Source organism: Ahaetulla prasina, chromosome 1 (assembly GCF_028640845.1).
Source record: "Ahaetulla prasina isolate Xishuangbanna chromosome 1, ASM2864084v1, whole genome shotgun sequence".
NCBI lineage: Eukaryota > Metazoa > Chordata > Lepidosauria > Squamata > Colubridae > Ahaetulla > Ahaetulla prasina.
In genome coordinates this window covers 296,843,103-296,868,852 of record NC_080539.1, presented here as the reverse complement: position 1 = coordinate 296,868,852, position 25,750 = coordinate 296,843,103, and the positions used below count along the sequence as shown (strand labels likewise).

The window sequence follows — 25,750 nt, the reverse complement described above, 5'->3', positions numbered from 1 at the left end:
GCTTTTTGGCTCAAAAAAGGAAAATAGATGATGTATAATAGGGAGCATCCAGAGGGGGAAAAAATAACTGATACGGAGCATTGTCGTCAGTTTGCCTTTTGAAAAAATGTTATTTTATCCTAAAGTTTGGTTACTGAAATAGCCATTTGTGTTTTCTAAGCACATAAGAAAATATGTATATATTTGAAAGTTTTCTTTCTGACTTAGAACAAAACATGACTGTTTTGCATCTAAAGTTCATGTAGTAGATGTATGCTATTCTGTTGTAATTTTCAACTAGGTAATGAAAAAGGATGCATAATATGTATTCCTGTATTTCATATATACTGTCAATACTTTTCAGGGAGTATGCAAGCAAAGTGTACATGTAGAAAGTTGATTTGATTCACATGTTACATATGTGACTTTGTGTAAGTCAGTGGCCCCTAAGCTTTTGCGCACCAGGGACCGGTTCTGCGGAGAGAGGTTTTTTCTGGACTGGAGGGGGACGTGGTTTAGCATGCTGTCTGCATTCTGCAGATGGGGCTCCACTTGTTTGCGTGGACTGGTTTCTAGCATGCCGTGGACTGGTGATGGTCCACGAACTGGGGGTTGGGGATCCCTGGTGTAAGTTATGTCCTTGGTGTTAAGCTTTAAAGTATATTTAAACATTTTACATCTGGGACTGTTGGTAAGCAAGATCTACTGTTTGTTTATAATTTATAAGCTATGCTAAAATTCTGTTGACTCAACAGAATTGGAAAGGATGATTTTTTAAGAGCACCACTCTAAGAATTCTTACTGCCTACACAAGTTTGAAAAGAGAGAGCCAATCCATCAAACATTAATTCCCAAAGCCATTTATGACTATTTACAAATTCTGTCCAGTGAGCAACTGGCAATCAGGGGAGGAACTTTCAGCATAAGCCTTACAATCCCCAGCCATTGCACTGTTTAGCAGCCTAATTGCCATATTTTACCTCAAAGACCTCCATTTACAGTGATTATAATCAAGGTGGTATGTAATCAAAGCATGGATAACTGATGCCAAATCTGATACAGATTGTCAATCACTACTGGTGTATATCCTGCTTGCCGCAGCTACCATCTGTGAATCCAGAAACAGTGAGGATCACATGTTGTTGTTGTTGTTTTAAAAAGAAATGTAATCAACTCCACTCTCAAAGTTTTCTAGGTATTAACAGTACCTCTGTCTTCTCTATATTTAATGTCAGCTTGTTATTTTTGCTCCAATTATTATGAAGTTAGAGAACGTTCAAAGATATTGTTTGCTTTCTTAGAGTTGGAGTTGAATGGGAAGGAACAGCAGAAATGCAGTTGACGTCCCACTCTAAAGCTCCAGGTGGTTTCATCTAGCTATAAACAGCAGGTGACAAGATGAAACACTGTTTGTAGACACTGTTGGTTAATTGTACAGATGTCAAACTTTAGTTCCCAATGCTACCTTTTAGCTACAGGTCCAAAAGAATAAGAACTACTGCAAACTGGTCTCATAAATCCCAATCCTGCAAGACAATCCAAAAAGTTATAAAACCTAGTGGCATAAAAACCTGCCAAGTGGTCCAAGAGATTTAGCAAGACAGCACTTGACTCTCCCATGTTTGATCATATGATCAAAACAATTGATAGTCTATGGTAATATATATTTATAATAGGTTGCATTGAGCTCAAATAATTCAAACAACCCATGGTCAGTGAACTAGATGTGTTCTTCTTTGAAGTTTTGGTTCAGTTCCAGAGCCTATTTGTTTGCCATTGAAATTCAACAGCAAACAAACTGCAAACCACTTAGAGTCAATTTAAAATGTTAGTTTCATTTCTAAAAAAGAGCAGCAAAGATGTATATAAGAGTACTTTTATGTCTTGTTTTGCATTTATTTTGCTGAGTCACTAGCTTATTACATATTATCAGATATCTCCTCTTCTTGATGCTAACTGAATGTACTTTTTAAGTGTAGCTTTTGGTACACAACAAAAACTGAATGCAATTTTCAACCCCAAAAGACTAAATTTTCTGTAACTAATTAAACAGTGAAATTATTTTCAAGAGTTAACCAAAGCTTAATTTAATTAGTGAAATAGCATGGGCAAACTACATTATATAACACAGATGCATGCAGCAAAACATGAGCATTCTTTTTTACACAATGTTGGCAGGAAAGGTCAATTTTTTCCTAGCAACGTATTTCCTCTTTAATTTCTCTCCCATTTTCTATAGACATCCATGTCATACTTTTTTTCCTAATTAGTAGTTACTTAAAACCAATGGCGTGTATAGGAACATTTATGTATTGTATATTTGTGCATGCTTATGAATATATCTAGCCCATATCTAGAAATCATATCAGAAAATTGCAGTTGGGGTTGGCTATTTCCTAAATATGATAATAAAGAACTAGTTTTAAAAACAATATATAAGTCTTGTCTTCCATTAAAAGTTAATCACACTTGGTCAAGTAATTCCCCACATTATTTTAACCTCAAGTAATTGATGGATAATCTATGATAGATTATGGATTGGACCTTATAAACTCCTTTTGCTGAAGAAATAGGACAACAATCTCTCCACACAGAATATTATTTTAATGAAAATGTTGCAGCAACTGTAACATGCCTTCATAACAGAAACCCGTCAGAACCGTCTAAAAAATAAATTCAGTGGTAAGGAAGGATTTGAAACTCAGCCAGAAGAACTAAAGTATTTTTTTCTCTCCTCATACAGGAAAGGGCTCTTTGAGGTAACTCAACACTATGTTTCTTTATGAAATGACCTCCTTGGTCCGTCCTATGGCTCATGTGGCATGGGTGATCAATCAAAAGCTTTAAGGAGTTGGCAGTTATGGGGAGGCTATAGGGAGTATTATGTTTCTGTCCTTTTATCATTTTCCTTACTCAGTTTTTCCAAAGCTTTTTGTTTTGTCACTTCCTGGTGCTTGTTCCACAATTCTACTCAAGATGCAATGCAAGCAGGAAAGAAAGACAGAAGAAGTATCAAATGCTGATCAGAGGTGGAAATGGGGAAAAAAAAAAGACAAAAGTAAGCCACCCAACCCCTGCACTGCCAAAACAGAGATTAATGAAAACTGGCAGGTGAAGAAATAATTCTTCTTCCGCTAGATCAGGAGCAGAGTCCTCCATTAACTTAATAAAGAAATATTTTTAAAAAGATCACATGCAATTTGGTGGCTGAGAAAAATAAAATAACTCTGAGACTCACCCACCTGATGTCATCTGACTTCACAGAAATTACATATTATAAAAAGATTTTGGCAAGCCCTTTATGCTCAATATTCAAATTACTTCTGTCTCCAAAATAATACTTCTAGCCAACACACTTTTTTCATACATCTTTAGTCTGTTCAAATACTGCCCCCCCTCAAATTTAAACAATTCACAGTACTCTCTCAACAGGGTTAAAAAGGATTATCTGAGAGAGATCTATATAAAAAGAGCAATATTTGTTTAGAGTACAAGCATCTCTGAATTAGGTAAAAATGCAATCGACGTAGCAAACAAAGAAATCATTTTAGGTTTCCATTTCTGCATTGAAAAAAATGTCAGGAACTTCTAGGTACTGGCTTAGTGGCATAATATCAAATCAATTTGCTAGAAAACTAAGTTCAACATTTAACTTGAAAGCATAATTTAAGGGGGGAAGTAGAAGCTAGGAAACGTATAAAGGAAGCTGAAAACCTATCTCTTACCAAAAACATAAAAATAAAAAGATTTGAACTAGTGGGTTGAATTATTTCTTACTATTCTGCAATAAAAAAGAGAACATGGGAAAACAAACAGAAGAAGAAGTTGATTTAGAAGTTATTGAAGGTTAAAGAGAGTGGGATTTCTGTGATGAAACAATGATAGAACAACCTACAACTTCTGGAAAACCAAATCTATTCCCCCCACAGTATATTTGGTAGAAGAACAACTAACATCAGTCTAAATATGGCAATTAGTATTTATATAGTTTTTACTATAATGTAATAATTACTATAAGAGCAACTTTTATTAAGTTATTTATTCATATTAGATTTAAAATTAACTCCCATCTTCACTGATTTGTCTAGTACTAGACAAACACAGAAGAGCTGTTTGTATTTCCTTTCTTATTGTCACTGATTGTTTTATGTGCATATTGGTATAGGATTCAGTAGTTATTAACCTCAAATTACAGCAGATGCAAAAAAGTTACATAAATGAATTTGCAAAAAATATATAATCTTTCTGTAGTGACCTGAGATTGAAAAATCTTTAAAAAAATCATGAATGGCAAAAATTTAAAAATTAACCTAACAATTCAGCTAACAGAATGAATGAAGAGACAATCGTTCAGAAAACTGGCTAGGTGTTTTTCTACCTGAATGGTGCAATAATTCCAAACCTAATGCAATTATATTTCACAGAGTTCTATATGTTACTATATGTATTTTGGCACAATCATTTGTTTCTTAGGAATACCTAAGAAAATAAAGCATTACATGTTAATTTTGCTGAATAAAGGAAGACAATGAGATAGGAATACACATGAGTCCAAATGCACATAACTGTAATCTATTTATGCCATATATACATAGCACCAAATCTCAAGAACTCAGTGGGATTTACTTATAAATAAAAATGGATAGATCCGACTGTAAAAAATAATTATCCGCAGTTATCCATAAATCAGTCAATTCTTTGTATATGAACTTCCAAAAAACAACCCATTAAAGGACAGGTAGTCAATTTGCTTATAGTAACTCAACTAGATGTAATTAAAGTCTGTGATGTCAGTATCATATTAATAGTCTCCGAATTTTTTAAAAAAGAAATGAACTCATCCAAAATGTTGAGTTGATTCTTGTTCAAAATGGGAGAAGAAAATATATGACTAGTCTTTGCAAACCGAGTGAGAGTGAAGCGCATTACTAGAGCAATGAAGGGAATAATGTTTTAATGGGAAAGATGCAAGTAGATTCTAATGCCAATGCACAATCACTTTCCTGCATTCCACGTATATTTAAATACACACCAATAGAAGCTACAAAATTTTCCTCCTTTAAACTCCTTGTGTCAAACTCCCTTGGCCCTTTCCCTGAGAGGCCTGGTGCCCTTGGCATGAGCTGAGGTACTTGTAGTTGCACCTTGGGTTTCGGTTCCACCCTCCTGGCTAAAATAGGATCTTTGCCAACCGGAGTGATTGCTCCATCTGTTGGGCTTCGCTTTCTTTTTTCAGGCTCTTTAAAAGAAAGGAACACAGAGAAATAAGCAGCCAAAAAAAAAAAAACCCAAGTAAATATGCCAACAACAATCCGAAGAGGGAAGGAGAAGGAATGAGAGAAAGGCTTGATAGTGTTAATGGTGTTAATTCTTTACGATCATGAAAAATACTCTCACTTCTAGATATCATCAGCAGTTAAAGAGAAATTCAATATAATCTAATATATTGAAACTTGGTTATTTTAAGGATGGTCCCTTCTCAGATGAATTTGGCTGGCTATCAAATTGTGACTTGGTGTTTTTTTCCAGTTACGGAAAATCTCCTCTCTAACAAGTAACCTTATGATGACCTTAAAATGAAAAACTCTTGCCAAACTTAATGTAACTGCAGTATCAGGTCAAGAAATGTTATTTGCCAATGCTGTTCAGCAAGTTGTGGGTGGGTGGGGGGTACACAAGAGATGCTGCATTGGTTGGGAAGGCACATGAGAGGTCAGTGCTGGTCAGGGAAGAAGAGGTGGTCGTAGAAGGCAGGCAGGGAAGACATGCAGAAGTTTCTTCCTGTTCCTTCCTCCCTCCCTTCCCTTTCCAGCAGGAAGGTAAGTAACTGCTGTCTAATAAGAGAGGGAGCAAGGGATTGCAAGACTTTCTGGGAAATTGTCACATATTATTGGACATGAAGATCACACGACTACAGCAACACAGCAGCAGCAGCTACTGATACAGCCACAATTTCACCAAATTTCACTCCTTCGGGTTTCATGGATCCTGGATTTTGGACACATTTTAAAAGTTAGCCCATTTGAGGTATCTAGGTCCAAAAATTGTTGCCTTTGATACATCATTTCACCCAGCTAGTAATGACAATGAGACTTTTAGTGACACATAGATTCTATATTGGAACTTACATGTTGTGTTACAATTAGATTAGACATCTTAAAATCACGGCTAGCTTGTATGCAGAAGAATACATATGTATTTTATATGTCCATTGTTATGAAACGCTGTTTAAAGCAATGCCCTGTTATGGAATTCTTCTTCACCAATCAGCCACTACTGATGGAAGTCTTGTTTCATATAATAAGAGATGTATATGTGTCAGTTTCAACTACTTGCAAAAGTAAGTGACATTTAAATATGGGATGTCTGTTAATGCAAAAGGTAAACAAGAAATGTGAATATAGGTTTGTTTAATTCAATCATTTCTGTCCATTTTCAGCTTCTCAAATAAATATGGAGTCGGCCTGTACAAACCATCTGAAAACTGAGCAACTTTTGCAGATTGCTCTAATGTAGTGGCTCCCAATCTTTTGGCTATCAGGGACTGGTTCTGTAGGGAGAGGTTTTTCCGTGGACCGGAGGGGACATGGTTTTGCATGCTGTCTGTATCTCGTGGATGGGACTTCGCTTGTTTGCATCGCTCAGTTTTTGGCATACTGTGGCACAGTACAGGTTCACAGACCTGTTGGGGGTCCCTGCTCTAACACTTTTCAATCAAACAATATGTTTTGCAAAGCACCCTTCCAAATGCATGCACAACTCTAACCCACAGACTTCTAGGAACACACATCTTGAATAAATCACTAATCTCTATAACTTCAGCCCAGCTCTTGAAGATGCCACCAACGTATATGCATAAATAAATAAACAAATAACCAAATGGTTATTCATTGTTTTAACCAGACAATGACTTATTGAAGACAATGAATAAAGATTTAATTAGAAAGTCAAATGTTTGAGTCCTATATTTTATAGTGGCATTGATTCAATGTAATCAATTCAATTGACTCTGAAAACTTCTGGTTTTCCTATCACCTCCCATCTCCCTGAAAGTGGCCAGATTACAGAGAAGAAACAACATACAAGCTCCATCAGCTGTGTGATCCTTTTTTCCTTGATCAATTCATGCAATAAGCCAGGTTGATGACGAAGGAAGTATATTGCATTCACTGCTTGTCTCTTATTCATAACAGTTTAATTGCTTCATAAGCAATACAACTGAAACATACTTTTTTTTACTTATTTTAGTGGTAATGATCAGCTTAAGGCTGATTTGCTAATAAAATGACTTAGTGGAATGTGCATTCTGAACAAAATGAATCAAAATGTCAATCAGGCAGTTCCATATAACTTAGTGCTTCCCAAAGTGCTAAGTTCCTTTGTTATCCAGAACCATTTATCAGAAAGTCCTTATTTAAATGTCCCTGTTGTGATTGGTAATAAATAGGTTGGTATCATTACCAAAAGAAAAACTACTTTTACTCAGTCTGGAGTAATTTACCTAGATTTGAGAAGCATTAACTCAGATTTACTACAGTTAAATTTCACCTTTAACATCATACCTCTTGAGTGAATACCAGGTGTATGAAAGAGGATAAACACCAACTTAGGGATCTAATACTATTTTTTGCAGGGGCCTCACTTTACTTCTTGAAGGAAGGACAATGTCTGTTCGTTTTTGCCTGCCTGTTTCTCTCAGTCATTCACACAAATATTTCTTGAAACCAACAAAACAAAGCAAATAACATATTATAACTGATACTGATAATTTGTCACAATTTCTTTATACCTTCTATTTGAAGATAATGTCCATACAATTATTGACTTTGGCAGGCTAGATTTAGTTCTGCCACATAAGGCTTTTCACAGTATTTATAGTATTTATACACTCATTTTTAGTACTGTCTTACCTTTGTTATAGTAATGAGTATGAGCTATTTCTAGCAAGCCAAACACACTTGCCATGCCTCCAAGTCCAGCATTTGCATATGACTGCTCAAGGCTTGATACTGTACATTTTAGTAAATCCAGCATTCCTTTGTAAACCTTCCGGTTAATCTCCTAAAACAAAAAAGCTCATCCGTAAGAATGCTTTCTTAATCAGATGCCAATTCCATAGCCCTTTCAAGATATTATTCAAAAGACCACAATTCTCTTGCATTTTAATTCATTTTCTATAATTTAATTATGCTGTCTGTAATTTAAAGGAAAGTATCATTTTTCATTAGTCCATCTAGCTCAGTATTTTCTAAATTTCTTAATATCATCTCTGCAGGACACAATATGCTCTTAAATTGGGCGTTGTTTTATGGTGTCTCTATTATTTTATTTACACAAAATGACTATGCACAGCAAACGAGATAATTATGCTGGATTTCGTATCACAGATCACTAGTCGAACACTTTTTTTTTTATTTAATTTTGTCACAACAGTATACATAAACATTGTCATAGTAAAAAAAGAAAAACATATCATGAAATATAAGTAAATATAAGTAAATATTATATAATATTATATAATATAAGTAAATATAAGTAAAGGATATGCATAGCTATATTAATTAGATATAATAAAGAGAACAATAGGACAGGAACGGTAGGCACTTTTGTGCTCTTATGCACGCCCCTTATAGTCCTCTTAGGAATGGGGTGAGGTCAATAGTAGACAGTTTTTGGTTGAAGATTTTGGGATTTTTTGTAGAGACTATGGAGTCAGGTAATGAGTTCCAAGTATTAACAACTCTGTTGCAGAAGTCATATTTTCTGCAATCAAGTTTGAAGCGGTTGACATTAAGCTTGAATCTATTTTTTGCTCTTGTAATATTGCGATTGAAGCTGAAGTAGTCATTTACAGGAAGGATATTGCAATAGATGATTTTGTGTGTTAAACACAGGTCATGTCGAAGTCGACGTAGTTGTAAGTTTTCTAATCCCAGGATTTCAAGCCTGGTGGCATAAGGTATTTTGTTGTTTTCGGAGGAGTGAAGAACTCTTCTAGTAAAATATTTCTGGACGCGTTCTATTGTATTTATGTCAGAGATGTGGTGTGGGTTCCAGACTGATGAGCAGTATTCAAGAATAGGTCTGGCAAATGTTTTGTATGCTCTAGTTAGTAGTGTAGAGTTTTTGGAAAAGAAGCTTCCCAAGTGTTTAGGACTGCGTAATGTATCGGTGAATTATGCGAGCAAATCCCAGTAAGGTGGCCTTCTGCAGCTGACCAATGGTGATCTTGTCAGCGCCAATTGCTTTTAAGTGCTTGCCTAGTTCTTTAGGCACAGCTCCCAGTGTGCCGAGTACCACTGGAACCAACTGCACTGGTTTATGCCAGAGTCTCTGCAGTTCGATTCGCAAATCTAGATATCTGGTGACTTTTTCAAGTTGTATCTCATCGATTCTGCTGTCACCAGGTATAGCAATGTCGACTATCCACACTTTTTTCTTTTCCACAATCGTGATATCCGGGATATTGTGTTCCAAAACTTTATCAGTCTGTATTCGGAAATCCCATAGTAGTTTTGCATGCTCATTTTCAATCACTTTTTCAGGCTTATGATCCCACCAGTTCTTTGCTACAGGCAGATGGTAGTTGTGACACAAGTTCCAGTGGACCATCTGAGCAACTGTGCAACCAATATGCTCTTAAACTGGGCAATGTTTTATGGTGTCTCTATTGTTATTGTTGTTGTTGTTGTTGTTGTTGTTATTATTATTATTATTATTATTTCTTTTATTCATTAAACATGAAATTCAATCAACTGAACATTTAAAGATGTATCATAAATACCATTGACTGGTGCTAATGGTTGACACAGGTTGCTGTCAGCATCCTAGGTATCAACCAAGTACCTTCTTAAAATATATGATGTTCTGAGTAGCACAGTTTTTTGCAGTTCCGCTGTTGTTGTTGCAGGAAGCCGCAATTTCTTGATGTGTTTTGTAAAATTCTTGGACATGGTACCAAGTGCCTCAATGACAATGGGTATTTTTATTTTTTTTTATTTTTTTTATTTTACTATTATTATTATTACATGGCATTGTTACATTAGCCAGGAAACTACAATGCAATTGCAGAGTAGTAGTTTGGCTGCCAAGGTACCGGCTCTGTTGTAGGAAACACTTTCATGCTTCCCATGGCGCGCCACAAGAGGGAGAGCTGGCTTCACACCAGAAAGAAAGACAAGTGGCTCTTCCTGCAGCAGCATCCAAGGCCCCCTCCCTCCCCAGAGCCACCTCATAAATGGGTGCTGCACCCGGGAAGGCTCAGAGGACAGGAATCTGATTGCTTGCATGGCGTACCAGCTCATCTCTCCATTGAAGTGGTACCTAATTTATCTACTTGCATAGAACATGCTTTCGTATTGTTAGGTGGACAGAAGCTGAGGTGCATAACCGGAATCACCGTGTTAGAACTCGAACCACTGGAACAGAAACCATCGCCAACATCATTAAGCCACTGAGCCCCCACACTTCTGGTATTTCCGTTCCTTTCTCTTAAAAATGGATCCCTGAAAATGGTGCTGATGTTTATGCATATTCTCTCACATCCATCTATATGCATGTGGGTCCTCGGGGATGGAAGCTAAATGAGTGACTTGGGCCAATCTCATTCAGCTGAACTTATTTTCACAGATGGTTGATGGGGGAAAACTGTCAAAAGTATTTCTGTCACCTTCAGCTCAGGGGATATAAATATCACAAATAAATATCTTTGGCCTTTTGTTTCTCATCTACAAGGAACTACTTGTCAAATGGCATCTAGTTTTATTTCTTTCCATTTTCAGATTCCAACCTTTAAGCCAGTGCTTGGACAAAACCTTTAAGCCAGCGCTTGGACAATTTTGGATTAGACACAAAATAATACATTGAGACATAATTAAGGTAGAGATATTACTGACTAATGAATCTGAGAATCCCAGAGATGCATATTTAGAGTGAATTATGCTTTTTCTAATTCTTTTGGAGTACTCAAGGATCCAGCAGGCCTCTTTAATATTTTTTAATGTTATGATCTTTTATGTTATGCTCACACTTAGCTTAAAAATTCCGGCTCTTCTCAATCATCTGTATCCTAGTCATTGTCATATGCTTTATGTGGGACTGTCCCTAAACCTACTGAAAAATATCAGCTACTATAAAGCTGAAACAAACCACTGGGATATTTCCTCTAATTCTTATTATCCACTCGAACTTTAATGGCTGATGAAAAGGATCTGTTATGAAATAGAAGTTTTATGGTGCTAGGGATGTTTTTATATGTCATAATATTTTATAATTCTGTTAGTGACTGGGAATTTACAAAAGTTGGCAATAGAGAAACTACGTTAATAAACAAATAATTTCTGAATGTAAATTAAGGTGCTTCAAACTAAGTAATTGCTTAATATCTTTTAATCCTTACTTTTAGTATTGGCTTCTTAAACCCTTTGTAATATCATTGGGCATTCTTCTGCCCATATGAATTTATCTGGGAAATGAGCTCATTCGTTGGAAATAGTACTTACCAGTTAAGCTGATCATACAGGCAATCCTCAAGATACAATATTTCATTTAGTGACCATTCAAAGTTATGACCATTTTTCATACTTATGGCCCTGGCAGCATCTCCATGGTCACATAATTTACATTTGGATGCTTGACAACTGACTCACATTTATGACGGTTGCAGTGTCCCGGGGTCACGTTGATCCCCATTTGTGACCTTCTCATAAGGAAAGTCAATGGAGAAGCCGCATTCATTTAACAGCCATGCTACTAATTTAATAACTGCAGTGATTCACCTAACAAATGTGGCAAGAAAAGTCGTAAAATGGGGCAAAACTCATTTAACAGATTTCTCACTTAAGAACATAAATTTTGGATTCAATTGTGGTCGTAAGTTGAGGTTCCGCTCTTAGGAAAAAACATTTTGCCAAGTACATTTTATCAGAAGGTACTAACAGTGCTTTTCAGCAAGCAATTTCCTTATTGATCTACATTTGCTCCCTTACTTTGAATTATTTTATTCTTCATATTTTAAGACTTGTAGTAGCAGTTCCCTTGTGAGCCACCTTAAATAAGTTTCAGTACAGAAACTCACAGCAAAATTCATTCATAGATGGATTAGAGGGAAAAAATAAAAATAAAACTAACCACATCCTGGACAACATCCTGTCGAGCATCCTCCTCTGACTGGATAGTGCGATTAAGCTTACTTAACACAAACATACGGAGTTGTTCACTTTCCAACAGACGACGTACTCTCTTCATGTTTAACCAACCAATTCCTTGTCCATCTAGGACATTGTGTACCACCTCTTTCAAGAACTGCTGATTTTCACTATAAGAAGGAGACATATAATAACAAAAAAATCAACCCAAACCTACTATAGCTTTTCTATCACTATGTTATTATTAAAAGAAAGATTTTTTTTAAATGTAACAGCATTCCTCAATATCCTTGGATGGCAAGACTTAAGAACGGAAAGCATATTATATATTATTTTGCTTTGTGTAGCAACTTTAAACATCATTTTTTTAAGAAAATAAACATATATTGCTTTTTGGAAAAAAATAAAATGTTGCCTTAAATAAGGAGGAAGCAACTTTGGAGGCACAAAGACTCTTGTTGAGTGTCTGAGGGACAGACTATAACATAGTCATATTCAGAGAGGAAAATGGTAATTTGTGGGAAGAAGCATATGCCTAATACCAAATGCAGTAGTATATCTACTAATAAGAGCCAATAATGTAACGTTAGGTTTTGAGGGAAATATTCAGAAGCCATTATGAAAAGGGTAGAAACCCTTACGCCCTTGAAAGGAGTTAGTTAGTTATTAAGAAGAGACTCAGGCTGATTCATCTCTAATTTACTTAGATATAAGAGAAGTAAAACACAGTGTTTCAAGATTCTGCTAATATGTCAATGAAGCTTAGTTCTAGTTTCCTTGTAGAATCTGTTCCCTGATCTGTACAACACTGAAGGTTTGACAATTAAGGTTCTATCCTTCTGAAACAGCCTATAACCAGAAATTCATATTTCACATGTTATGGTACTTAGGAAGATATCTAAGACTGACATTTTTCATACTACTTTTCTTTTTATTGCTTCCAGCCTTGCAGGGGAATGGTGTATTTTATGATGTTGTATGTTTAATATTTTAACTGTAAAACTGTGACTTACAAGGGATATTTCTACCATTCTCACTCCCTCGTGTCCTACTATACTACATTATCACAGAGTGTTCCTGGGAGGAATAAGCTATGAATAGAGGCAATGTGTGCCAAGAGGATATACCCCCAGGAGGATTGCCTAAGAAACAAAACTCAATCCAGCTACACAAAGCAGGCATTTATATTGGACAGCAGCAATGTAGAAATATGTTGCATTTGGATGATCACATCAGCGAAAACAACAAAGACCACCCCTATATTTTACCAAGGAAGTCAATGGTTAGATAATATAAAATGATTGACTAGATATTATCATATGATTGGGCTCCTGAGGTTGGATAGCACTCAATACTCCACTGAACAACAGTTGAAGATCTTTCACAGTACTAATTGTGTTTTTTGACATGATTAGACTTGGCTTCCTTGAGGAAGACTAGTTGCTGATGCTGCCATGCAGGAAAAAGAAAATATAAAACTGCAAAGAAAGAATGAAAGGGTAACATGGAATATAAAAAGCATAAATATGGGAAAATTCAATACAATGAAAGATGAGCTTAAGCTGAATAATGAAAGATGTCTATACAGTCACATTTTAGGTGAATTGAAATGGATTGGAATTAGGCATTTTCAATCAAAAGATCATACTACTTCACTACTCAAGACAAGAAAAACAAAAAAGCAACAGTATTGCTTTAATAGTCAAGAAGGGTATGTGAAGATAAAATTTATGTCAAAGTAGTTAATGATAGAATAATATCAGTTAGTCTTCATGGACAATCCTTTAATTAGTTATACAAATTTGTGCTTGAACCACTGATGCAGAAGAACAGTAGGATGACTGTAAGGATTACAGTCATGTTTAATCTGAAAATGGCAAAATATGCGAGAAAGATATACTGCTTTGATTAGAATATTAAAATTGGAAATATTAAGTAGGGAAATGTAATTCAATTGCATGGTCTAAGAAACAGAAATGAAGGAGGAGAATGACTTATAGGCTTCTGCCAATGTAATTATTTCTTCATTATTAACAGTCTTCTAACAACCACAACAATACCTGTATATGTGGACATTACCAGGTAGAGTACACAAAAAAAAGGGGGCCTCTGGTGGTGCAACAGGCTAATGCAGCCTATTATTAACAGCAACTGCTTGCAATATTGCAGGTTCAAGTCCCACCAAGCCCAAGGTTGACTCAGCCTTCCATCCTTTATAAGGTAGGTAAAATGATTGTTGGGGGGGCAATAAGTTGACTTTGTATATAGTATACAAATGGATGAAGACTATTGCTTGACATAGTGTAAGCCGCCCTGAGTCTTCGGAGAAGGGCGGGATATAAATGCAAAAAAAAACAAAAAACCACAAAATAACCATGATATTGATACAAGGAAATAGAAGAGCTGTAATGACAGTAAATATGTGATCAATAACTGAAACAATCACAAACTGTTCATGCTGACATTCCAAGTCAAACAAAAGTGGAAGAACAAAGCCAACCTGTTTGGACTATATTATATTCCCTATTTATAAGAACCTCTAATGCTAGAAGATGAAATCAGATCAGCATTCCAGTCATTATCAGATCAGAAGGCTACATAAGTTGTTTGAGTATGACAAACAACAGGAAAAAAAACTGTAAAGCTTCTAATCAAACTATGCTAGCAAATCTGGAGAACAATACAATGGCCAATAGATTGGAAGAGATCAGCCTGCGTGTCAATACCAAAGAGAGCTAGTGGAGTATCCAAACTATAGTATAATATTTCACATGCTAGAAAAATAAATGCACATGACCACAAATTAGAGCTCTTCACAGAAAAGGAGATGCTTGATATTCAAGCTGATTTTATGAAAAGGATGAGGAAGTAGAGATACTGTTTCAGGTATACAGATGCCATGATGTATCTATTCCTACAAAGATTACAATCATGCAGATAATAGTTCTTCCTATAATATTCAATGCCAGTATAAGCTGTATTTTGAAGAAGCAAAAATATTTTGAACTTTGAGTTGGAGAAGGTTCTTGAGAATACCATGGATAGACAAGAAAAGAAACAGATCACAAAATAAATCAACTCAGAGTTGTTGCTCAAAGTACAAATTACCTGGCTGAAGATTATGATTTTTGGACATATTATGAGAAGACCTGGCTCTTTTAAGTCTACATTGCTAAGAAAGGTATAAAGAAGGAGAAAAGAAGATGGTTAGCAGCAAGGTGGATGGACTTAAGCACAGGGATGAGGGGCACACCACTGGAAGATTTGAAATGCCGGCTAGGGACATATGATTTGTCTGTCTGTGTGGCTATCTTGTGTGGCTTCTAGGAGACAATGTAAATTTCTCAGTATATAAGAATAGCAAATGTATATTAAAAAAATAATGAAGCAAGTGACTGTTGACAGAAAATTAAAAATACAAGATCTCTGTCTTCCAGGCAACAGACTTCCACAGAGAAGGCAAATAGTACCGTAGTTGCAGAAGCTTCAGAAATTAGGCAATGTAAAAGAAGCTACATAGCCAAGCTATGCTTTACATTTTTTACCTGGAATTACTGGTTCGTCCTTGTGGCGAAGGAGATTCCCTTTTCACTGTTGGGCTGTGCTTTATAACAGAAGACTTCTGATCTACAAGTGCTCGCCTGTTTCCTGCATGAGTATAGAGGCAGAATGTGAAAACATTTACTGAGAAAGACATTTTAAGTCCATAAATGCTACTAATGAGACACACGGGAATTAGCTAACATTCTATTTAAAAGGACGTACAAAAAAAAACTTGAAAAAAGCAGCAGCATATTTTGTATTACTGCATCATACATCGGCAGAAAACAGTAATGGGAATGAGACAAAAGAGAAGATGGTAGTAAGAGCAGAAGGTGAAAAGCAGGAGAAGCTCAGCTGCTCTGCATGCATTTCTGCCACAAGAACCATCTTCGGATTCGACAACGTATGAGAAAGCATAATGTGATATGGGAATGTGATTAGTAGAGATCATACAATCTTGGTTACCAGTGGTAAAGTTGCCCACAGGCACAAAATGCTTACTGGGAATCGGTATGTCATGCACAACTCATGATGCAAAGGACCCACCTTCATTGCTTACTGGCCCAGCTTCAGTAATAATCTCCATTATAGTATTTAGCCCAAATACTGGGACACAAAATAAACAATTAGTAATATACTAGTAAAATCACTGCCATTTCTATATTAAATTAGTAGCTTCCCTCATTGTTGATTAAGTGCTGTAGGAGTAACCAAGGAGTGAGGAGGTAAAACCAACTAAATATAAGTATCAGTAGTCTTGGGAGAGCAAGAAGAACATAACACTATATTCCCTATTTCTTATTTATGCATTTGCACTGGTGCTGCCACTGAATGAAGTTTCAGATTATCAATAATTAGAATAAAATAGTTGAACATCATCACTTTCAGATAAAACTCCCTCAACAGTATACTGTATTTCATTGCTAGAGCTATAGATTTCCTAATCCCCCAACTCTTGCTGCAAAATTTCTAAGGCCCCTTGGTGGCCTTCTTGAAAATTAAAAAACACAACCACTTCACATTTGTGGTATAGATTTGCCCTTAAACTGACTTTAAAGTTATTAAAAAGCTGGAAGGTAACTAACTGTGTACTCCATTCAAAATTAAATATATGTTTTTCTTTTCCAAAAATGAATTAGTTTCCTTTAAGAAAACATAGGAAGGTACATTAAAACCAAATCTAAAAGCAATTGCTGGAAAGGATAATGAAATATTGAGAAATGGAATCCAATGAGATACTATACCTAGTGAACAAATCTACTGCAAAGTTTTCAGTTACTTTATTTACCAGAAAAGGAAGCATATTTTGTTTCCACAAATACTTTATGGGAGAATTATATTTGTTCAGAATTCAGTAAAGGAGCAGAAGCACATAAATATTCTTCTGTCCAATCTTTCTTTTCTTTTAAATTCGGGATTGTCTTCCTTTTGATTAAATACGTGTGTGTGTGTGTGTGTGTGTGTGTGTGTGTGTGTGTGTGTGTGTGAACTTTGCTACTATACCATCCATTACTATTATGACACTTAAGAAAGGCAGCTCTCATATCTACTCATCTACTCATAAACTGAGGAATAGGCATTAATCATAAACTGTTAACTGCATTATTCATTTACTCATAAACTGCTATCTGTAGGCATTACTTCAACCCTTTATCTTCCTCTGTAAAATACCCTGCTAATTCTTAGTCTTTTTTTTATAAACCTAGTTACAAAGGGAGCAATTTAAAGTAAAGAGCTGGTTTTCAGCCATTTGCAATTTTTAATTGCCTCTGGTTCAAATCTAAAATGAAGAGGAAAAGGTGGAACTCATCGTCTTGTAAGAAGAGGGGGAAGTTGCGGCAGGAAAACTAGAAGAGGAATGTCCTGAGGAGGAAGCAGGAAAAACCACAGACAATGAGGGAAGTGGGAGAAGGCAAGGAAACATCTGACTATGTGCAGGGTTGGTCAAAAAAAATCAAGATAGTGGTTGTAACCACAAAACTGAAAGCCTGCCCTTTTTTATGTACAGGCATATTTAAAAAAAAGATTGGGGGGGGTCTCTTTGCATGGTCACAACTGTCATCTTGACTTTCTGACATCCCTTGCAGAAGCCCCTGCATATGACTGTGAGTCTGTCCATAATATAAGTTGCACAGTTCCTGTGTGAGGGAGATGGCAGTTTCTAAATTTGATTAATAAATAAATACAGTATGCATTTTGAGTGGATGATCCAGAGAAAGAAAGGTGATAGTTTGAGACTGACCTTGAACAAAGTAGATTTGTGTTTGGAGATCAGAGTCAATCTCAGTCATATAATTTATATTGTAGGTTAGTTACTTTTAGCCTCGTTAACTTTTATTTCTATAAAATTTGGCATTTTGTGACAAAGTTTATCTGGCTAGCTTGTAAAAGCCCCATATTATTTTAATATTCACTCAAAAAAGTGAAACCCCTATTTATATATTATTTATTAAAAAGGCAGAAGTACAGGCAAAGAAACTGTCTATTACAAAGGTTAAAAATATCATTGGTACAACGTAGAACAAGAGATCACACTGAACAGGAGTTGTCAAAAAATGATAAATTGCAGAAAATGAGACAAAAACATGAAAAGAAATGGAAACACCCATCACTGTTTTCTTCCAATGTGTGTTATTAATACTAGATTTACCTAACAGAATTGTGAGCGATAAAAAATATGCTCATTAGAATGTAAGCAGATGGAAATATTCTGAGATATGCAGGAACTTTAGAGTACTCACATTCCCTTTCAGTTACTATTTTATTTATTTAAAACATTTACATAGCCATCCATCTTATATCAAACTCTGGGCGGCTCCGAATCATTTGGGGATGTATATTTTACAGAAAAACACACACCCAGGAAAGAAAGTTATGCTATCCAAAGCAAACTTTAAGGCAGCAACACAAAACCAACTTTTGGCCTTTATCATTAAAAGGTCAAATGTTAGCAAGACATTATACCAACCTTTATCCATATCCCTTCCCACTTCCAGATTAAAGTAATCTTTACCGATGAAAATGGAGAAGGGGAAGAAATAAATAAAATCAACTTATTACAAAGAAAAAAAATATAATTTTCTAATCATATACAAGAACTGAAAAGGCAAACAAAGCCTCCTTCTAGCTGAGCAACGAAAAAGTCCAAGTATAAAAAATGGTAAGGCTTAGTTCATTAGTAAATTTGACTAATATTGACTGTAGTATATATAAAATAACCATAACTTCTACAACCTGTATTTATTCTTCACTCTTCAAATTGCTGAATGACTTTCCTGTGGATAGCCATGACTGTCCACAAGAAATATAAGGCCATGACATAAATATTGTGTCCTAAGAATTTTAGTCACAAATTGGAGTGCAAGAGAATGGGATTCATCACACAATACAGCTAGTTCTTGACTTACAACCTTTTGTTTAGCAATCTTTCAAAGTTATGAGTGCTGAAAAAAGTCCAGTCCTTGCACTTACAATCATTGCACCATCCTGACATGATCACTATTCAGGCACTTGGCAACTGGTTCACATTTATAACCAACTGCAGTGTCCTATGGTCATGTGATCATGATTTGTGACCTTTGTTTTGGCTTCCAGCAAAATCCACCCGTTTGGAAGAATGGGATCCCACTTATGACTGTGGTGTTTCCTTAACAACCATCATAAAAATGGTCATAAAATTGAATTTCACTTGACTTATGACAGCAACAATTTATAACAGAAATTCCGGTCTCAACTGGGATCATAAGTCAAGGATTACCTGTACTGCTATGTGTTATTATTTTTGCATCAATATGACTTTGTTGTGGACACCTCTGCATTCAGCTCAATTAACTACAACTGTTACCATGAGAAAGATTATTAATATATTCAATCTCAAGTTAATTTCCTATCTAGCAAACATTTATATGTAGAGGTCATAAAAGTTAGTTTATATGAAGGCTTTTGAAACATCTTTCCCATATTAGTGTTTCGCATGACTGATACAATAAAATATTACCAAGGTAAGAAGACATATTAACAAAGCCACACTAAGTAAATTTCAATGGTCACTGCCATTCCAATGTATGCTCCACACATGCCATGAATAGAGATCTGAAAAATATCTACTCAGGATTCCTATTTTTTCATTGTCCTGTTTCATTGGGGAAGAGGATATATTTTGTGACCACTTGGCAATCAATTATGAAAGCATTAACTGGCAACAAAAACAATTACCTTTTAGACTAGGAAATGGAGTGGTTTTGTCTCTCACAGCTTTGGATGGAAGTGCTAAATTGGAAAGACTAAAGCTTGTGCTGTGATTCTTGTATAGGCTACCTATAATAAAAAGAAAATATATAAAGTGATCTAATCAGTCTCTTATTTCATTTGGCTATTTATTCAGCTATTTATATGTGAGCTCCTTTCTGTCCTTCTCAGATTAGGAAGTAACTTAATATGCATCTTCACATTTTTTTCCTTTCCATTCAATCATGTTTGATTCTTGAAGACTGTCTGTGACCAAATCCTTAAAAGTTTTCTTGGCAAGGTTTTCAGAAGTGTTTTCCCTTAGGCCAGGAAAAAGTGACTGGCCCAAGGTCATCCAGCTGCTTTTGTGGCTAAGGCAGGACTAGAACTCACTGTCTCCTGGTTTCTAGCCTGATGCCTTAACCACTATAGCAAACTGGCTGTCATCTTCATATTTAATACGCATCTTTTAAAAATGTAAATTATAATCAACAGAAGGCCACCAATGGGACATTATTCTCAAAATCAAAACTAGAACAAAAAAGAAGAAGAAGAAGAAGAATATATCAGGAACAGACTTTCTATTTCAATTTCATCATCTATTTGTTAAATGCACAAATTTAGCATTTAAATCCTACTTATGTTTTACTCAGGCCATCAATGGCAGATTCTGTCTCTTCAATTTTTTTTTATCTAAAGAATTTGAGGCACATTTTGGACATAACAATAGGAAGAGGAGAGATAGAATAAATGGCTCACTTATTTTATCTCCTATGCATCTATCATGAAAATTAAGAACTAAATAAGCAGGATCAAAAATTAGTCAAAAGAAACTCACTTGCTTTAAAAAAAATTAAATATCTATATCACTGCTATATTTTTTAAAAAAAATTGTTGTAACTTAGTAGCATCATTAAAAAGGTGTCTATGTATACAGAAGTAATATAATTTTTTTCTAAGAGTATATTTGAGAGGGAGCCTGGTGGATACTCCTGAGCAAGAACTCCACAACTAGATGATACTACTCAAAAGTCTTTGTTGAATCATTACTGTTTTTTAAAAAAAGTCAATTAATCAAAAAAATCTTTTGAAACAACCACCACTTCTTTAAATTATACTAAAAAACAAACCATAACTAATTAAAATGATACAACAGACTCAAATGTTTCCCCCAAAAATTTTTCCTATACAATTTACAAAAGATAAATGTAACCCCAAATAACCGAAACTTTAATGTAACTGAGATGTATCTGTTCTTTATGCTAGTCTGCCAGTATTCTTGGCAGATCAACCCAGAGCAAAAACCCCACTGGCTAATATTGCTGACTAGATATTGAGTAGCAACGTCAAGCCCAAGAACTTTCTCGAATTCCTTCCAAAACAGGCTAAACCACTACTCCTAAAAAGATTATAGCACTGATTGGAGTCACACAATTCAAATCAAACTGTGCTTCTTTTTAGAAAGTAATATGCAAGCTTCCTTTGAAAAACACAGCTAATTAAAATGAGTAAGTTAGACTGCAAGTACATCAAAGAATCACTAGCGAGAGGAGGGACAAGTCAATGGTACTATCTACTTCCCCACATATTATCATGTCCAAAATAGCTCTTATTAGGAAAGCAAAATAATTGTTTACTAGCAAAGGAATATCTGTGTTTGCTTGATGGCCATCTTAAGTGGAGGAACTTAGTTTCAAAGCTGGCCAAAGACTTATGACAATATCCTACATATGGAATTAATATCAGACAAAAATTCTGTTAAACATTTCTGTGAACTTCATCGACCACTTTTATTGACCACTGAATTCATTTATTTAATATACAGCAGATGTACCCATCTTCCCCTCTAAAGCATAATGTAACAACCATAAAGCACATTTAAAAATTACTTAAAAAGAAAACTAATATTTAAAGCAGAATTTCAAAAAGGCATAGCAGAGCAGGAGGAATTATTCTTGATTCTTTATATAACAACATGGATGCTTCAAACACAAACACTATAGAAAGCAGCATTGTTAAATTAGTATATTCCTATCCAAAATAGCACCCTTATGTATGTCAACCTCATCCCAGCCAAAAAAAAGCATTTCAGACAAGGACCCCAATACATTTCAGTGTACACAAAACATGATATCCATTTTATATCATAGGATGTGCTCTGACTACACATTCCATCAGTCTCCACCAATTTTGCCAATAGTTAAAAGTTAAAGGACCAAAAAGCCCTATGATATTGTGAATCAAAATCACATGGGAGTTTAAAATTCAACTATTTTTTTAGTGAAACTGAAAAATAATTGCTGTATCATAAAAAAATTCTCAATAACAGATCATACAATAATGCATGTTGATTGTTCTAGAGACTCTGAATTCAGCAGTAAAATGTAAATGTAAAGTTCCCTAAATAATAGTGATGTCTAATAGACAGGATAATTATATGTTTTCAGAGGCAGTGGCCATGGCAACATAGTTATCAATACCAACTGTTGAGGAACATAGTTTCCACTCAGGTCCTGCCTGGTCACTGTGAGAAAATAACGCTGGACAAGATGGGCCTTCCTTCTCTACAATCCAGAATGCCTGAGTGGAATTTGCCATTTTCCCACCTGCCCTTCAGAAAGCATTTTGAGTTGCCTGACCCAGTCTACAGATGCCAGTTTTTCCAACATCTGCTATCTGAGCTAACCTCTGGATAAAGTCTGTCATTACTCTTTTCCACAAAATAATGCCACCTTCTATTATTTTATGCATCTCTCCTGGTTTTATAAAAGCCATAATCGGGGGACTGCCACATATTCAGCAATAATCAGATCCATGACTTTCATGGTACCTAGGATTAACAAGAGGTTTCCACAGTAGTTTTTTTTCCCCTTTGAATCTCTTCTCCACGTCCTCCTACCTATTATTTCAATCAATATGCAAGAAAATAAAAATACCTAAAATACCTACTGGCAAAAGACATAATACCCCCAAAACCTTCACTGCTGTTATTGGAGACTGTAGAATTTGGGGAACTGGCATGAGAATCCGATTCTGCATCAGAGTCATTTCCCAGCTTTAAACTATTGGGACGCAAAGGTTTTGGAGGCCTTGAAAAGAACAGGAAAAAACAAAGACGTTATTTGCAACATTTTGTATCTATGTCTGTAGTAGAAATTGGGAAACATGTCATTATCACAAACTTCTTTGGGTTTAACTATGGCAGGGTCAGAAAATCATCACAAAAGCAACATTTATTTTACAAACCATGGCTGGCAGGGGAATTAAAATCAATAATTATTCATTTGGTTAAATGAATAAATATCTGAAAAGAGATACAGAATTTTATGAGAAATAAGGCAAATCTATCATAGTACATATGGGTAAACCATATTGCACACACTGTTTAAAACCCTTTATTCCACAAACCCCAATCCCTCACCCACCTTTTGCAGCTAACCAGTAGTGAAAAGAGGCTTTAATTTCATTTTCTCTCCCAAATATACCAAACGAGAGAAATAATGCCATCCTTCCCTACTGTGCAAATCTTTTGAAAATGGCTTATCTGGTTCTACAGATTCTAAGTACCAGAGAGTCAACTAAAGTAATCCATAGATTTTCCTCTCTGTTATATTTTTCATATACTGTAAATATGCAGAAGCATATGACATTAATATAAATTCTATGGATAACTGTGTAATTTTTTTCCTTTCTACTGCTACTTTTGCCCCATCCCTGCACTCTAAGAAGCCTACATATTGTTTTTAGCATCTTTAATGTGGGACATAAATATTACTTCCTATAAAGACATAGGAATTTAATATACTGTATATTAGAGGTAAAGAAGAATACTATAATCCAGTATTAAGAATATAGCTGAATTGCAGAAAATTTCTTAGACAATGGATGATACCACACAGAAAGGACCAAATTAATTTTAAAAACCAATGCTGGATGTAGTAATTCTCACCGACTGCCATTGAGATTCTGGTTGAACTTTGGAGTATAGCTTTCTTCCTGCTCATCTTCCTCTTCTTCTGTAGGGAATCCATACTGTGGTTCAAAATATGGATTATCATACTCTCGTTTCTTCACCATTCCTTCTGTGGCGCTCAAGCTGAATGAAGGACTCTCGCTTTCCCGATGATCCACAGTCACCTTGGGAAAATTTGGCTGTAAAGGCAAGCTGGGAAGGTGATTTGAAAATCCAGCTACCATCTTCTCTTCTACCTCTGCTGAATCAGCTGATTCCTGTATAGAGAACAAGACATGAATTTGTTTACAATTAAAGGTATCTATAATACCAGTAGTTGATGATAAACTATTTTATCACAATTTAAAATGATAAAGGTAGTTTATAATTTTACTACTGATAAACTAAAATTTAACATAAAACATTCCATTGATTTCTGTCACTGTCTCTGCTAAAGTAAGTTTTACTACATTAACACTGTTAGGATAATTTGTCTGCAACTTGGTTCCTATACCTAATAGTAATATAAGTAGTTGCTTCATTTAAATATTATTTTTTGTGGATATATTTAGAGAAAAAAGTTTAACCACATACATTATAGAAATCATGACTAAAAAAAATTAGGCCAATATTTGAAATACTACAGAAGGAATTAGCATGTAATACCAGCAATATATGTAATTTTAACTATACAATGACTATGAGTTTCCATTAAGAAGTTCTTTTGTGCCTCTCCAAACAGCTTGCTGAATCCAGCTGCTGGTTGTGGACTTAGCACGACATCTAATATTTCCTGCTTACAATTAAAAAAAACCTAAAAAACCACTGGGTTAAGTTAAGTTTGATTCTTTAATAATGGAGGATGAAAGTTGCAGGCTGAAGCCACAGACGGAAGGCTGGAGGCAAATGAATAAAAGCCATGTTTCAGTTATTCTGGATAACTGTACCATTGCACATATTCGCAGTTGGCTTTGTGATTATTGAGTTTTCTAATTAGAATATATAAAAATAAACTTTGCTGGTACTATATTACAATGTTCATTCAATTTCCAGTATTTCTAACACCGTCTCAAATATTTCTACTCATTTTAATCACAATCCTAGCTCAGTATTATCCTGAATTTTAAGTAAAGTGGCTTAAGTAAAACCACCTAAAATTATTATAGTTTTTAAATGCTGAAAATAATTTGTAGCTTTCAGTAAAACATGTACCTTGATTTTTTTATCATTTATTTATTGCATTTTAAGACCATATAGTTCAATCCTCAAGCTAAGAAGAGTACATTCCACCGAAGTTAGCGTGGAAACTTTCCTATATGCCTAACAATAAATTCCTGTAAATTTCAATTTTTTAATATTGTGCCTTTGAGTTAATGTTTATTTCTTTTGTTAATCAAATTTTTACACCAGCCATCTGACCTAAGTGACTGTGCTTTCACTGGCCTAGTCCCTGTAGTTTTCTTGGCAAAATTTTCAGAAGTGGTTTGCCTTCTTTCCTAGAGCTAAGAGAGAATGACTGGCCCAAGGTCACCTAACTGGGTTCACGTCTAAGACAAGACCAGAGCTTACAGACTCCCAGTTTCTAGCCTGATGCCAAAATCTCTACAACAAACCGGTTCACTCAACTCATGATGTTACGCAATCTCTTGTTGGTAGGATTTAAAAAATAAATCCAGATAATTCCCTGTTTTTTCTTCATTTTTATGCGGTTCCTAGGGCTTGCAAACCACTCTTCATTTTTAAGTATATTTTTTATTTATTTATTTATTTATTGTTTAAATTTATATACCGCCCTATCTCCCAAAGGACTCAGGGCGGTTTACAGGCATTTAAAAAACAGGTAAATACAATCTAAAAACAGTTAAAAAACTTATTCTAAAAGCCTAAATTAAGAATATGAAAA

General features: G+C 35.2%; 1 protein-coding gene across 6 annotated transcripts in view; it reads right to left on the bottom strand.

The window, feature by feature from the left end:
* Positions 1 to 25,750, bottom strand: part of MADD (MAP kinase activating death domain) — a 102,933-nt gene that overhangs the window by 39,540 nt on the left and 37,643 nt on the right. For 2 of the 6 annotated variants that reach the window (XM_058161785.1, XM_058161786.1), the window contains exons 14-21: positions 23,845 to 24,125; positions 22,845 to 22,984; positions 19,884 to 19,985; positions 18,637 to 18,675; positions 15,671 to 15,773; positions 12,109 to 12,295; positions 7,890 to 8,040; positions 5,012 to 5,218 (exon numbers count right to left, since the gene is read on the bottom strand). In XM_058161785.1, coding sequence (XP_058017768.1) covers positions 5,012 to 5,218; positions 7,890 to 8,040; positions 12,109 to 12,295; positions 15,671 to 15,773; positions 18,637 to 18,675; positions 19,884 to 19,985; positions 22,845 to 22,984; positions 23,845 to 24,125 — 1,210 coding nt within the window. Of the gene's footprint in view, positions 1 to 5,011; positions 5,219 to 7,889; positions 8,041 to 12,108; positions 12,296 to 15,670; positions 15,774 to 16,214; positions 16,275 to 18,636; positions 18,676 to 19,883; positions 19,986 to 22,844; positions 22,985 to 23,844; positions 24,126 to 25,750 lie in introns of all 6 variants that reach the window. The other 4 variants (XM_058161790.1, XM_058161787.1, XM_058161789.1 and 1 more) reach the window with 4 other exon arrangements.